The 15,554-nt window shown below is 35.7% G+C and overlaps 1 protein-coding gene across 11 annotated transcripts in view; it reads right to left on the minus strand.

Annotated features, from left to right (window-relative positions):
• Positions 1-15,554, minus strand: part of ARFIP1 (ARF interacting protein 1) — a 43,722-nt gene that overhangs the window by 14,628 nt on the left and 13,540 nt on the right. For 6 of the 11 annotated variants that reach the window (XM_074823008.1, XM_074823014.1, XM_074823011.1 and 3 more), the window contains 4 exons: positions 10,569-10,683; positions 7,769-7,864; positions 6,279-6,388; positions 1,897-2,118 (listed from right to left, as the gene is read on the minus strand). In XM_074823008.1, the coding sequence (XP_074679109.1) occupies positions 1,897-2,118; positions 6,279-6,388; positions 7,769-7,864; positions 10,569-10,683 (543 nt within the window). The remainder of the gene's footprint in view (positions 1-1,896; positions 2,119-6,278; positions 6,389-7,768; positions 7,865-10,568; positions 10,684-15,554) is intronic. The other 5 variants (XM_074823013.1, XM_074823012.1, XM_074823010.1 and 2 more) reach the window with 5 other exon arrangements.

Here is a 15,554-nt window from a genome sequence, read left to right on the forward strand (position 1 = left end):
TTTTTGAGTTTTGTCCATGACCTCTGTGGATGCCTCTTATGAAACAAGGCAGGAAATCCTTTCTGTATCAAGAGTTTAAACTCAGTTCATACTCTATGCACAGATCAATTAAAATTGGAATTCATCTGTCTATATAATTGGAGGCGCATGAGCCTGGAACCAGCAGTTATCTTTGTATCCAAAAGCAAAACAGCAAAACATTCACATTAAGTAATACCTCTGTAGATACCACACTGAGATGTCATTTTGTTATCATGTATAAAATAATATTACCTTAAGAACTGGTGTGGGTTTTGATTTTTTTTTTAACTTATATACTGTTATCACATTAAACATTAAAGACTAACTGTTCAGAAACTTTACTTTTAGTCTTGCACTAGACTTTAGTCTCTTTAGAGGCAACAATGCTATCCAAACATCCAAGAAGAGTAGGCCAGGCTACAGATAGTAATACGGTACAGATTAAACAACAGGGAAACACAAAGAGGAAAGAGACAAACATCAGGCAAGTCTCCAAGAGGCGAAGGTCAGATAACTTTTATTACAGCAGCAGAAACCTTTATTTGATTTTCATCAGCAGCCCCATTCAATAATCTACACAAGAGATGAATGACTGAAACAGATTCCAAGACCAGTACAAGATGCTGAAAGAACGTGGAAGAACAGCATTAGAAGTTACAAGCTACTCACGGAAAAAAAAAAAGGCATTCATTAAACAAGAGCATGATGCCAAATTTAATCCACGTTTCAGAAGAAACATCCAGCTTCAGCACATACTTCACAACAATCGCTAAGTTCTGCCACAAACCACATGTCTGTATTTGTGTTAAGAGTAAACTGGTTATTAAAAATGTCTTTTAGCAGATTATTTCATTTCTTAGCTGCTAGAAGTGCTCTACTTTCACAGATTTTCATCTGTCAGACTGCAATATTAAAAATTCCTGTACTCCAGTGCAGGAGTCTCAAATTTTTTTCAGCTACCTATCAGTTAAGATTCCTCTCCGCATCTATGAACTTCACCTCCTCCCTTAATAGACAGTCATGAAAAGGGAAAAATAAACAGACAGAGGTTAAGTTTAATAATCACAGAGATAATTTGGGCTGTTTCAGCAGCTATGTTTTAGGGAATCATTAAGCCCCTTAATACTGGTTTTCCAAAGGATCAGTAGCAGTATGAAACTGCTTTAACTTCGGAAGTACAGAACAATCAATGCAGAAGCAAGCCAGCTACTATGTTTTGTATGCAACATCCACCTTCTCTTTACAGCAGACAGTTTTATTATCAGCAACAAAAAGTGCCAGTGTTACATAAACCTCTAAACCAAGGAATCATAATAACCCAAATGCAGATATCTAAAGATTACCTCTCTTGCTCAGAAACGCAAAACAACATAATATAGTCCTATTAGCAGCAAGATTCTGATTAAAACAAGACTTTGAGATGAAATCTCAATGCTTAAATATGCTACAGAAAAATAATTTACTCATATTCAATGTGCACAAGTGAAGTAATGTGCCCTATTCTACTTACTCCCAGGCGTATTCCCCAAAGACATCCTGTAATTGAAATGACGTTAACACTCTGGAACACTTTGATGACATTTCATTAGAAGCAAAATTAATAGTAAAATACATTTTCTATACAAAGGAAAGTTGTTGGTTCTTGAGTCCAACCATCAACTAAAGGCAAACATTTAAAAAACAATAAAGAACTACAGTAATTTTAATAATTTCCTACAGTTGTGAATTACATAAGCTTTTAACACAAGGAGTTTGTAATATACTGTTAACTACAATGTTTAGAAAAGTAGCTGCTAACTACTATATTCCCCACACGAGTCAATTAGGCTTATCTTCATCTCTGCCATTTTATTTTTTAACACCAAAAAGTCTTACATGAAGTTCCAATGATTTCAAACTCAGGTCAGCAAATGCATCTCCAAGTTGCCTTTGGGTATGTACCATCTGGAAGAGTTGTGTGGATAGCGTCTGTGCCAGTCTCAAGATATTTTCATATTTTTTTTTGTTATCTCTCAATATATCTATTTGAGCTTCTAGTTCCAGATCTACTGTTCTTGAGCCACGACCCAATTTTTCAGAGATGATCTGACGTGTACACTGGGGGGGGGAAAATTAAATTATAAAGAATCAAGTATACTCAAGACAACACAGCATACACCCATTTTCAGCTTCAAGGGACGTATAATTACACACAATTCTTTCACAATCACCCCTCCCAATATAAGTTTGCACAACAAACTGAAAAAACAACACACTCCTTAGAAGTTTATCAGGACTCAGCAAGAACAGCTGGACAAGTCTCAACTCCTACCAAGATGAATATTCAAGTTAACAAATCAAGAGCATAACTAATTGTTTCTCAAGTAAAAGAACACTTATCTCTTTTTAGGTTTGGTGAATCTCATTAAGTTAAAAGAAGCAACTTAGTCCACTGCATTAAAGTCAGTTAATGGGAGTATTACTACTTCTGCATAAAAATATCTAGTTATCTTTGGGCTTTGTCTACCAACTATCCAATTCCAGATCATTCATATTATGTTTTTTAAAGCTGACTGGGACACTGGAAACTCCTACCAAGAAATGTGTAAAACTACTAAAATGCATTTCTCATTATTTACACATCTATAAAATGGAGCTGATTGTCTCAGAAAGACTTACGATTTCTTTTCTATCACAAGTCAAATTCTTAACAGATTTGCAGTTCATTAACACAGAAAACGTGCTTTACAAGGCTGTAGACACTTTCACCCAGCAAATGGCTGTGACAGCTCTGGCTGCTATCACATTCCACTTATCTGTGACACCTTCTCTGCCAGAGATTTGAGCGCAACTTGGCAGTGAGCATCCCAGGATGTACGCTGGGGTTTCCCTTGACTGAAACACAGGAGAAGCCATTTGCAAAGCAGATGTATACCAAAACCATACAATTTATCTACGGAAAGCAGGAATTATTAGCTGTTACAGTAAGTTACTTGAACTTAATCTGCGGGCCCAAGAGGTGAAGACATAACCAAGTTACACATATGAAGAATTACTGCTAGAAACAGAATTACAAGGAAATGTAGTTAGTAGTCAAGGCCACAACTACTCTGAAGGGACTTAACCTAAGTGCAAAGCTGCTGTTTTGCTAGGTGAAATAATGCCCAAGCCCGACTTGTATCACGTTCCCCAAATAGATTACAGCACTGGATTTCCTAGGGTTTCCCGGGAAATTCGAGGACTTTAGTTTAATCCAGTCTTCACTATATCCAAAGGAGATACACATTTAACCTGCTACAAGTTTTATGTCCTTTCTAAATTTAATAGACAAAGACTGGAAAGACTCAAGAATGATCAAGCAGAACGAGTTGGTCATAACTCATAACCTTTAGATTGGAAGGTACAGACTATTTGGGCTACTTCATTAGATTCAACTAATTAACAAGAAAGAGCACAGCAGACATTTTGTCTGTCAAGAATGGAGAAGTTTGGGAGAGCATAACAAATCATATCAACACAGAATACAACTTTACTACCAAAGTCTGCAACAGAAATTGCAAAATACAGCTTAGCAATGAGTGTGGTCAGAACATAAATAAGCATTTCACTAGGAACTATGGAATTAATGGATAAATTTTAGCTGTTTTCCAAAAAAGCTGAGACAGACACACACACCCCTATGGAAATGCAAGAGAAAAATCTGAACCACAGAAGGCAAAATTTTTGGCAGCAAGAATAAATTAAAGGAAGGAGTTATTTTCAATCAAAGAGTATTTGCTTCAGAAGCTACAGCAAAACACCTAAAAAACCCCAGCAGTGACAAGTGATGAAAAACAAGTAACTGGAAAGACTTACACTGCATACTTCGTTAGACTGAGATGTAGCTAAAGTTGAACACTGAGACTGAACAGGAATAATTGAGAAAGAAGATGCACCTATCTATTTTGATTTACTCTGGTTCTAAGCAGACTAGTACAGACACACAAGTTGCTGTACATTCTCACTAGCAAATGGAGGAAATTCCACACATTAATTCCATTTTGCTTTGTTCTAAAAGAGTATCTAAAAAGAATACTGTCCTGAATAAGATCACACTCTTCAAAAAGAAGTCACACGAGGCAAAATTTAAGAAAAACAACTCTATCAAAGAAAAACCACCAAATTACATTTCAGAGAAATGTATTTTAAATTGCACATGTTAAAATACCAACAGACATTACTAGACATGTCTCAAATAAATGTTCCAATAGTAGCCTAGTATTAGAGAGGCTTGTAAAACAAGTATATTGGGTTTTTTTCCTCAAAGTTTAAGAAGTTATATGAAAAACAAAAAGATAAAACTTCTCATTAGAATTGCTGAAAGTCAAGAAGAGTCACAACTTTCTCGTGCCTATGTCTTTTTGCTAAACTGAGAACTCCTTTCTCATCCAAAGGGGGAGGCAGAGGAAGGGCACAGAACAGAAAAAGCTCTTGCTGCTAGATTATGGAAAGAACAGCACTTTCTTCTGATGCTGACTCATGATTACTAGTGAGCATAAGATTGGAGTGAAGAGCAACAGTAGTTGCAAAGGCAACAGAATAATCTTATCAAGTTATAAATTATGGGAAAAAGTTAAACGCAGTCTACGAAAATTCATGGTTAGGCTATACAAAAGAGCAGCTTTAACCTCCTGTGATTTTCAACTGAAAACAGTTTCTTAAAACAGAAATAAAAGTGGGAGACAATAAAAGCAACTGTATCTCATTCAGAAATGCATACCGGACAAAAAACCCCCGAGGTACTCAAAATATATGGAAGCATACTTGATCATCTCTTCACAGATGGGTATGACTTCTGAACATATCCAATAACTTAGATTTTACAACTCCTGATACAGACACCATGACAAACTACTCACTTCTGATTCCTAAAGAACTTCCTAACTGCAAGTTACACCACTAACTCCACTTCTTGATTAATGTCTGGCACATTGAATAGCATACATTTCAGCTGCTGACCTCCCTCCACTAACGATTTACTCCTGACCTTTATTTCTTGCATCTTCTAACCTATGATCAAGTTAGTTATTACAAGATAAGGAGGAGACTTCTTCCCATGACCCAGGGGTTCCCATGGGACCCAGGGGTTCCCATGGTTCCCAGGGGAACCAAAGCAAGCCAGTATGTCCACAAACTGAAATACTGTCCTTAATCAAATTCAATATGCTTTTTGTATCTAGCTGACACAAAGTGTTTTCAAATGTATGGCATCTCCAGGGACATTTGCATAATACTCCCTCAACTCCAAATGAATTCATAAGGTCTCTCTGAACAATCCTACTCCTCCAAAAAAGCCTAACTTCCGATTCTAACACAAACAGCAGTGTAAGCGTTTACCAGTGGATAGAACTTCTTCATCCCTGCTTCCCATCCTCACTGGGGAGGAAGTCCTTTTCTGGAGTTAAGAACACTAGAGGAATTCAGATCTCTGTTTTACCAGGGAAGTGGTTTCCACAGATTCTTCACTTCTTCAGGGTCTGATGTAGATCCCACTGATGCACAACCCACCTGTCCAGACCGCTGTCATTTAAGTTGCAGGCATAACAAAAAGCTGTTTTTCAAAACTGGTCTTTCTTTGAAACTCCTAACAGTAATGTATTCCCTGACAATTGTTCCTCACCTTATGGCTTTTTAACGAGAGTCATTAAAAAGTCTAGCTAACTGGTCTGGCTTTAAGCACCTTTTCTTTATTCTTTTGTTATTATTTTAATTTCATCAAATCCCAATTGATGACAAAGCATCATATAAGAGTAAAACACACATGAATTGAAGCAACAATTCCAACACTAAGAAAGAACAATCAGCCAAGACAGAACAAAACCATCAGAATAGCAATTAACAAGTATGGAACTTGTAGATAGGCCTGACTTTTTCCCATCAGATAAAATTTTATTGTATCAGCAATCAACTGAAAGATAGCAAAGATTTAATTAGAAGCATTGGTGCTGAAACCTGTACATTCTGTATGTTGGAGGGGGCATTAGAAAAGGAACACATTCTTTACCTCATTAAATCAATAATAGCCTATGAAAGATTTTCCAATGAAAACCAGGGATTTAAAAAGGCTTACAAAGAATGCTACACTTGGAAGACAATTAAGCCTTCTCTTGCTTACGCTCGCTGCAACAACAGATTACTTTCATACCATAGTACAATACTTCGAAAGCTTTAGTCCAATCTAGTAGCAAGCTCATTTCTAGAATACATACACACACACACACAAATATATGTCTGCATACCTTGTAAGTGTTTAGGCTCCACTTTCTCACCAATTCCAATTTTTCCATTGCTGGATTCTTTACTTCATCTGCTAACACAACGGGTCCACTCTTCTGTTGAGCTCTGCCCCCTATGTCAGACACAAAGCAAATCTTCAAGGCCTTCACTTTTGTTTTAAGGGATTAATGCCAGGTATGGAAGATTTGTGCATGCAAAAGCAGAGCAAGGTGACAGTAAGAACTTCAGATGAATGTGCTGATTTTCAAAATCAATTCCATAAAGAATTATTTTTAAACTGATACGAAGTGCGTGTATATCTCAGTACTTCATGTAGGAGTGAACTGAATAAAGCTTACCTGAATGCAAGGAGTTTTACTAACCAACCTTAAAACAGTTTATTACTTAATCTATGTTTTAAAATTCTAACAGTTGAACACCCTCTTGGATTTAGTCAATCTAAAAGACTGTTTACAACCTGCAGACCATTAAATGAAAATTATCAGCATATAAAAACTGTTGTCACAGAGTACAACTTTTCCAGTGAACGTCATCCTTTCCAGAAGATGCGTTCAGCCAATATTTAAATTATTTCAGCTTTATTAGCTCATTGTATTAGGACTAATTAACCACCAGTATAAAAACAGCAACGAAAACCATTTAAGCAACAAATTAAAATATCTAGGGCAAATCACCACATATTAATTGCTAATACTTAGCATTCTCCAGCTAGTATAAGATATCATGTGGATTCTAAGTTTTAATTTTGCAAAAATATTTCCAAGTGTCATAAATAGTAAGAATTGCAAAGCACTATCACTTTTTAAGCAACGTTTTTATTTACTCATGTACAATTTAGACCAACTCTAATCCCTGCTGCTACTTACAGTCACCTTAGTCTTGCCAAGTTATTTATATAAATAAGAGTTTGGAAAAAAGTCTATACAGATGCCTCAAGATACTTCTTTAGCATCAAGCTCTACTATGTTCTTTACGTCTTCAAAATGCTGCGCAAACATTAAGTAATTAATCCTCTCAACACCCTTATGAGGTAACTGAATAGGCTTTCTCCTTTTATATAGGAGGAAACAGACAAAGATGTTAAGTAATTTGCCCATAGGCACAAAATGAGTCAAGTGGCAAAGCCCAGTTTGGGTGTTGTGAATTCCTAATGGCCACCTCATACTCTATTCTACTGGAATACATGATCATTTTGGCAAAAAACATCAAAAGTTTCAGCTTTAACCTAAATAAAAGATTTTGGTTACTCCCATTTTAGCTACTCTTTGTTATTATTAATATTTGGTAATTATTTTTTAAATTCTATGGAGCAAAAAGCAGCATACAGAAAGGGAAGCGGAGGTTACTTTGTGAACTGTTAAAAGCCAGAAATGAGAGCCACCAAAAAAACCCAGAAGTTATATTTCCAACTAACAGTAAAATATTAGAGACACAGAGGAGTTAGTACAGTGTCAGCAGAGACAAGGGCGTTATCCATTCAGTGCTATGATACCTGTGGGAATAATTAAATCACAACCTTGTCCAGCCAGTCTGCTAGCTGCTGCACTGCTAGGAGATATAACAGATGATTTGGGTGATGCTGAGGAACCTGAAAAGGGGACATATTTAACCATGAAAATCCATCCTCTCCCCTTAGAAGACAATGTGCACTTTTACACAGGTAGGTTTTTCTCCAAAACAAAGAAACATTTGCTTCAGCAACACAATAAATAGAAGCATTCACAGAAAAGCTGCTGGAATTTCTGATGGAAATGCTTTTTAAGACGTGCAGCTGTTCATGTGAACTACTCCAAGTTTTCATGATTTAATCTTTTTCTCTATGTCATGATGCCAAACTTCTTTTTGTGAGAGTAAATACAACTAAGAGCTTCAGTAAAGTATATACTATCAACTGAAAATTCCACGAAAGATTGTTATATACAGCTTCCACTACTGAAAACTTTTTGAGGTCTAGGTAGATTTCACTCTGCTCTGTCACTGAATGGTACTCACAGCATTAAGGGGTGAAGTAAGATTTCAGATATACCTGATTAACATCTACTTCTACATCTGTGTAAACACACAGCAATAAGCTATTCTGAAGATCATATGAGCTATTAGCTGTTAAGGTGTGTAATCTCCTTCCCAAAAGAAAGATTTTTACAGCACTTGCTTGTTCTCTTTAAAAAAAAAAAACAACAAACCAACAAACCCAACTTCAAATAACCTGCACCATGTATGTTCTCCAAGCTGTTTTAGGATTATGCTTTTCAGAGTTTTGCCACTCTTTCGTACCACATAGATGTGAAGTGGCATTCTTATGAAATTTTCAGGATTTAAAAACCAAACAAATTAGCTATCTCTCTGTAGTGATGAGTAACCATCATATGGGGGGGGGGGGTGGTGGGGTGGTGGCAGCTTTTATTGCTTTTGCTGAGAAATTCCAAGATACTTCAGGGCTGACTGTGCTGGGGAGAAGGGAAATCAAACCTAAACTCTAGCAGTTTCAACCGAATTCAGTTACCAGTAACACCAAAAATACCACTTAAAGTAACAGAATCAACAATCAGCTCTTGTCTTTTAAACATACTACAGAGCACTACTAACACAGCGTATGCAAATCCAATGATTTGGATCCAACTGCACAGAAAAGATGATATTAAAAGATAGCTCACTTGCTGTGTCCTTCTGTAGCGATACATTGCGTAAGAGCTGCAACTGGATTCATCCAGGCATAAAATTTTGACTGCAAGATCCTGCTAAAGGCCTAAAGACTGAATCACTTCAGCAAGCGAGCCAAGACAAGCAGTTTAAAAAAACCCTTATCATTTGACAGAGTATTAATGCAGCCTTATGCATGCTTCATCATTCAACATCCTCCCAAATCCTAAAAGCTCTTCCCCTCCAGTATTGTCTACTTTGCATTCAAAAATGAAGCCCCAATAAGGACACTCAGAACATAGAATATTTAGAAATAGAGCAATCATTCTACTTCTGTCCATAGTTTCATGTGAAGCCTTAGTTTCTACCATTTCTCTCTCTCCCTGATTTAAAGAATTACAAAAAACCTGAAGAAAATATAGAAAAACTGTGATATCTACAGTGTTAAAAATTACATGTCCAAAGCTCATCATTTGTGTACATAACTTTCCACAGAACATTTGGATTTCAAACATATTACTGTATCTTGAAACACATCTTAAGACACTTCTTCCCTTATCAGCTAACGCACTTACCAGCTGCAACAGTTATCCTGCTAATAGAATACAAAAACGCAAGAACGGTGAGCAGTTTGCCATCTGCCCGGTTTTACCTAGATATTTTGACAATTTCAAAGACTTAAAGAAACCACAGCATTCACTTTGTAATATATGAAAGTACAGCATGTGAATCACTGTTTTCATAAGCAGAGAATTTTACCAAACAGGAAATGAAGCAAAATGTAAGTTAAATTTATGACCACAAAGGGACTTATTTTCACAGCTGATCATTTCAAACCTTTCAAATTCAGAAGTTGTCAAAGCTATTCATTAAAATATTAAAAATTCATTAAAATATCACTTTCACATACTATATCGTGGCACACTCTTGTTCTTAGACAGATGGGAAACACTGACATTACTGGCTTGTTTATCACTTTGTATTTCTCATTGTTTAATACCAGCTTAGATTCTTTAAAACATACATTAATATTTGCATAGTGAATTAAATATTAGCTAAAATCCTTATGCTATAAACAACCACAACTCTGTGCTGAGAAAATATGTGGAGACTGTTTCATTAGATAGTACTAGGAAAAAGAGACCCAAACCATTATCATTCCTAACAATACATTAAAGTAATATATGCACTATAACAAAGAAGCAGACACAAATCTCAGAGGCAAAGAAGAATTCCACTCATTCATCTGCTCCAGGTAAGTGAACTGTGTATCAAGAAATAAATAACTCTTCACTTATGTTTCAAATCAAAACAATACCTGCAACATTTAAAGAAAACTTCAATGAAATTTAATAGTAATATTCCTCAGTCTGACATCATTTCAAGGTGCTCAAGGACTTCCTTTCCTGTGAATGCAGACCAATTTACCACTAGTCTCCACTAGTCCCCTGACAGATAGAAGTGTAGCATATATTCTCTTTTTTAACAACTCAGCTACCAGAGAAGATAAAACAGGTTGTCACTAATGCACATCTCAATGTGTACATTTACACCAAAATGCTCAAAGCGGCTACAGAACATTGTGTTCCTGGCCACACAAAAATATGCATGAAGATTTTAAATTGAGAAATAAAGACACAAAAAGCAGTTACCTTTACCTGGAAATGGTCCTGCCTCAATGACTCCCTCTTTGGTGCTGTCAAAGCCATGAGATGTTATTTTGGTTTCAGAAAGTCCAAGTCCAACTGGTAACGAACGTTTCAAATCCTTCAAAATATTTGAATAAAAATGGAAAATTAATGTTTAAAAAAAAGATAGAAGTGACTCAAAAGTATTATAATGCAATTTCAGCAGCTCTCAGGCAATTCTGCCTTTAGCCTGGAATGTCGTCACTGGTATCACAGCATTCTACTGCGATGCACAAATAAAACAGAAATGAATGAGAAACACTGTAAGTACAGCCTGTGCATTTATTCTATATTTTTTTTATATTGATGAACAACTAGAATGGCATCTCCTAGAGCAGCAGTTACCAAAATTGTGGCCCACAACATCATGTTAAGTAGTCTGAAGCTGGTCCAAACAGCCATATCAGTTTAATAATGTTTCCAGTTAAAAACTGACAGGGGTACAGAATGATCTAAGACTAAGCAGACAACATTTTACAAACCAAAAATCTGTGGAAGCAACTATCACAATGTTAAAGATTAAAAAAAAATTAACTCTAAGCAAGAAATAGCTTTAAAATTCACAGCATTCTTAATTTCTACAAATAGCACATGAAATTTCTTTAATATTTGACATGGGAGAAATATCCAGAAAGGCATTACTTCAACAGCTTCTTTCTGAGCATCTACTCTATATCACAAGTGCTCACAGCACAAATTTGCTATTTACTTCTGTTTGCTTTTGAAACTCATCGATTTAAAATCATCTGAGATCTAGCTCTCAAAAGGGACGTGACACCTTGTTTACCTTTTGAGATGAACTACTACAACCAACTTTCAGGCAACTGAAGTCTTCACAGAAACCAAATGCAGGCCTGAACTATGAATTCAAACACATACTGTCCTACTGCCCATTTTTACTATCTTATCCACCCCTACAAATAGCTCCCAAAGGTTTCCTGGACTACATTTCCAGCCATCTGGTTGAAGTTTAAGCCTCTGATGTTATGGAATACACTTAGTGCTTTAAAAAACATTCAGGTATTCAAAGCAATTTAAAACGACTAATTTGTAAAAGTACAAAGTGGGTGAAAATCTACTCTGAAAGTGAAAGCAAAAAGGTAAAATACACTTACAAAAAATAAGCATCAAGAAATTGGAAAACTGGCAGTTTCTGGGGTTGGGTACTCTTTTGCATCCCCTCTGCTTCCATACAGAGGCAAAAAGATAAAGGAGCAATGGTGAAATTTGCAGGGAAAAACTACATAACTCTAAGATGTCAGTGTCTGGACACATGCAGTAACTATTTATTATATATGCAATGCTTCTAATTACAACAAAAACACAACCTTTAAAATCCAATCCATGTTTGACATGTGACTGTAGCCATTCAATCCACAAACCAGAAGCAACCTAGTGCATAAGAATGATACTGCCTAGAGGCTCAGACTGTCAAGAAGTGGCTTTGGATCATGTCCCCACAGATTTAGTTAGTTGTCTTTAGTTTAAGACAAACTCCCAGGAAGAAGAAAAAAGGAAGCGCTACAAACATACAAATTCCAGAAGAACAGAAGTCTTGTTGACATTGAAAACCGGGATGTTACTGCAATCAGAGTAACCAATAGCCATACTTTGACTCGCATGAACTGGCTATTTAATAATAGATTATGCTATATTTGTATATCCAAAGCATTATACAAAAAAAGGAAAAATAAACAGCATGAACAACAAATAGTAGTCGCATGCAGAACCTGATCTCACAATTAAGCATATCACAACATTGGATACATACTGTTTTCAGTCTTCACAACTGACTTAACACTGGTGCTTCCATTTAAGTACTCGCAGTTGGTGGTATGCTGGAAAGCCTTTGCTTCAACTTAGTTTAGCTAATAGACAGAGTCCATTTAACTCAAAATGTAGCAAGTCACTAGGAGATGAAAAAGCAGAGAGACTTGAAAAAGGATAACCAGATTGCAAAGAAGATGCACTGATTTAACAAAATGGACATGGCATCAATTTTTTTTTTCCCCCCTGAAGGCACCTTGGCACATTGTATAGTTTTCAGAAATATCTAAATCTGTAGCCAAACAAATGTAGACAGCTAACCTGCTTAAGCATGTTCGCAATAGGAATCTAAGCAATCATCTGTATTTAAGGTTAAAATACATCTGCTTAGTAAAGACAAAAGTTTAGATATAAACTTAAGCAATTGTACTACTTCTGTACATTCAACTTAATTCTAATTTTCAGCTAAACACAGGCTGAACAAACTACAGAGTTAAATAAATCAGAATATTACAACACATCCTTCTTTTAAATAACCTGATATTTGGATCATGAAAATTATTAAGATCTACAATTGTGTATATATACACATCAGGGTTTTTTACATAAATATATACATAAGCATGTATATGTACACAAATGCATATTTGTTCAAAGAGATATACACTTTTTTTTATTGGCTAAAAGGCAAAGTTCGGTGCAAAGAACTGCATTCAAACCTGTTTCTAAACACCTATATTAACCAGTTGAAATATACCCTGCTGAGGAAAGATATTCTTGAATATGAATTTAAAAGAAAGATTTACCATTTGTTGATTTATACTGAAAATATTTATGACTGGAATTGTCATCAAAAAGTCAGTGATCATCAAAACACTACCTTTTTGTTGTTTATAGACACACAAGTTACTGTTCAGTGGAGACACACTTCTGCATGTAAACTTCAATTTTTAACACATCACTATTGCAACTGATTGTGCTTGTTATTTTGGGGGGTTGGGTGGTTGTTTTGGGGGTTTGGTTTGTTGTTGTTTGTTGGGTTTTTTTTCCCACACAAGTGTAGATAAACAAAAAAGCTACCCAAAAATCTGTAATCCTTCTGACAAAGCAATTTATTCCTTCAATAATTTACAAAGAAGGATAATTTAGAAAGAGCCTTAGAGCAAGAAAAGACGTGCACAAAACTTCACCTTTAAGAGAAGGTATGACAGTACTTAAGGAGATTTTAGAGTGGTAAGAAGGCAACATAAGTAGCTTTCTTTTCTGTTCCCACCAAATGTAGGTTTGCTGTTACAACATGGGAAGTGAGGACAGATTTCCCTACTACAATAAGGTGATTACATTTTGACTACGTATTGCTCTTCTAGCTAAGAGGAAGATTGTGATGATCTGCTTTCAAATTTGTGATTTCCCGCCTTCTTTGTAAAAGGGAAATCCAGCCTTTAGGACTTCATCAAAAGCTGTTGATACATTTCAAAACCACAAATCTGTTAAGCTATCACCATCTCAAAAAAAAGATGCTTCATTCATAATTTTTAATTGTATGATGCTGAAAACCATTGCATGTTTATGAAATTATCACCTAGCAGAAGTATTTTAATACTGTAATTTCACTGAGACACAGAGCTAGAGGTATAAAAACCCTACAACTCAGAAGATTCCCCAGTAGTCAAAAGGTCAGACTACCCATCTCATTCTCAGCCATTTAGCATGCTGAAGGCTCGAAGAAGCAAAAGCATGAAATACAGGTACACAGAACAGCTGCAGTAGCTTAATTAGGTCTAGTCAAGACAGTGCAACCCTCTATTGTATAGAGCATTTAAGCCACTTCAAACCTTTGTTAAAATCCCATTTTAATTAGTTTAAATCACCATATTAAGCTAAACATATTTTAGTAAGGTTAGCTTTATTTACATGACTAACAGAGAAATCAATCAGTTTATTATACAGATCATCTAGATGAACCAGTATGAATTGTTGACATATCAATCCTGTTGAGACAGTAGACACAGCAAAGTCACTCAGAACACATGCTCATGAAGGAATGTTGGCTGAATTACAACACTATTTCCAAAAAGATACTTCCCATCCATGCTATCCATCATATTCTAAAATGAAGATAGGAAAGATACCAGAACTGTATTGTTCCTCTACTAGTTAAAGCAACCTTAGTTACTACTTAGTGCTTGCTTAGTAGACAAACTTAGTACTAACTCACTTCGTACTAAGTCAGTTTCCACTCAGTAGACACTCACAAAGTAGACCCTTGTTTACTTTGTAGACCCTTAATAGACCCTAAGGAACAAGTAAGCAGACAACATTGTATTAATTGCTTAGTTATGTCAGTCCATTATTAGTGCATGACTAAGCATTATCTTTTGCTTAGTACCACAGTAAGCTTAACAGATACGGTTTTACTTGCCTTTACTACCTTGAATAAAGGTATTTTAAAAAACACACATCACTAGCTAGTTCACTTGCCTTCAGGAAGAATTTGCAACACATCTTACTATAAAGTTCACAGTTTAACGTTTTAAAGATTACAAGTTCCATGAAACAAAATATTATGTAGATAAACATAACATCTATCCAGTAAGATAGGCTCTGAACTTTAACTTCTTACCCTAATTTGTGTGCAAGTGGAGCTCCTTGTACATATTCAGCATTTTCTTCTCTTTGCCCTATCACTCAGCTCCTATTTTGTGTGAATTAAGCCACTAGACCCTCACATCAATACAAATTCAAGCATAAAAATAAATGGGAGGAGAGCTGAAGGCTTTATTCTATGCTGAAGTGGCAAACAACATGGATTGACACATTTCTTTTATTCTCCAATACAGTGCTTTTCACTCAGAAGACCCTTTCTTCCACTACATCCCTTTTGACTTACCTAATGTCACACTACAATCCAGTTTTAAATTAGTTTCCCTTCTACTGTCACCACTAACATTCATATTTTGGTTTTTAAGACTGTATGAAGCAGACCATTTGGCAACAAAAAGAAAAAAATGGTCTTTTTTGTTTCATCTCCTAAAAACAGTTTTCTAGATCTGACACACAGAAATATATTTTGTATCAGTCTACATTAATTAAAAGATAATTGCCCAAAGTAAAATCTAACTATGCCAGTCAACATAGCAAAACCTAAGAGATGAACTCAGATGTTTCAGGTAGAACACACGT

The sequence above is a fragment of the Strix aluco genome, chromosome 4 (assembly GCF_031877795.1).
Source record: "Strix aluco isolate bStrAlu1 chromosome 4, bStrAlu1.hap1, whole genome shotgun sequence".
NCBI lineage: Eukaryota > Metazoa > Chordata > Aves > Strigiformes > Strigidae > Strix > Strix aluco.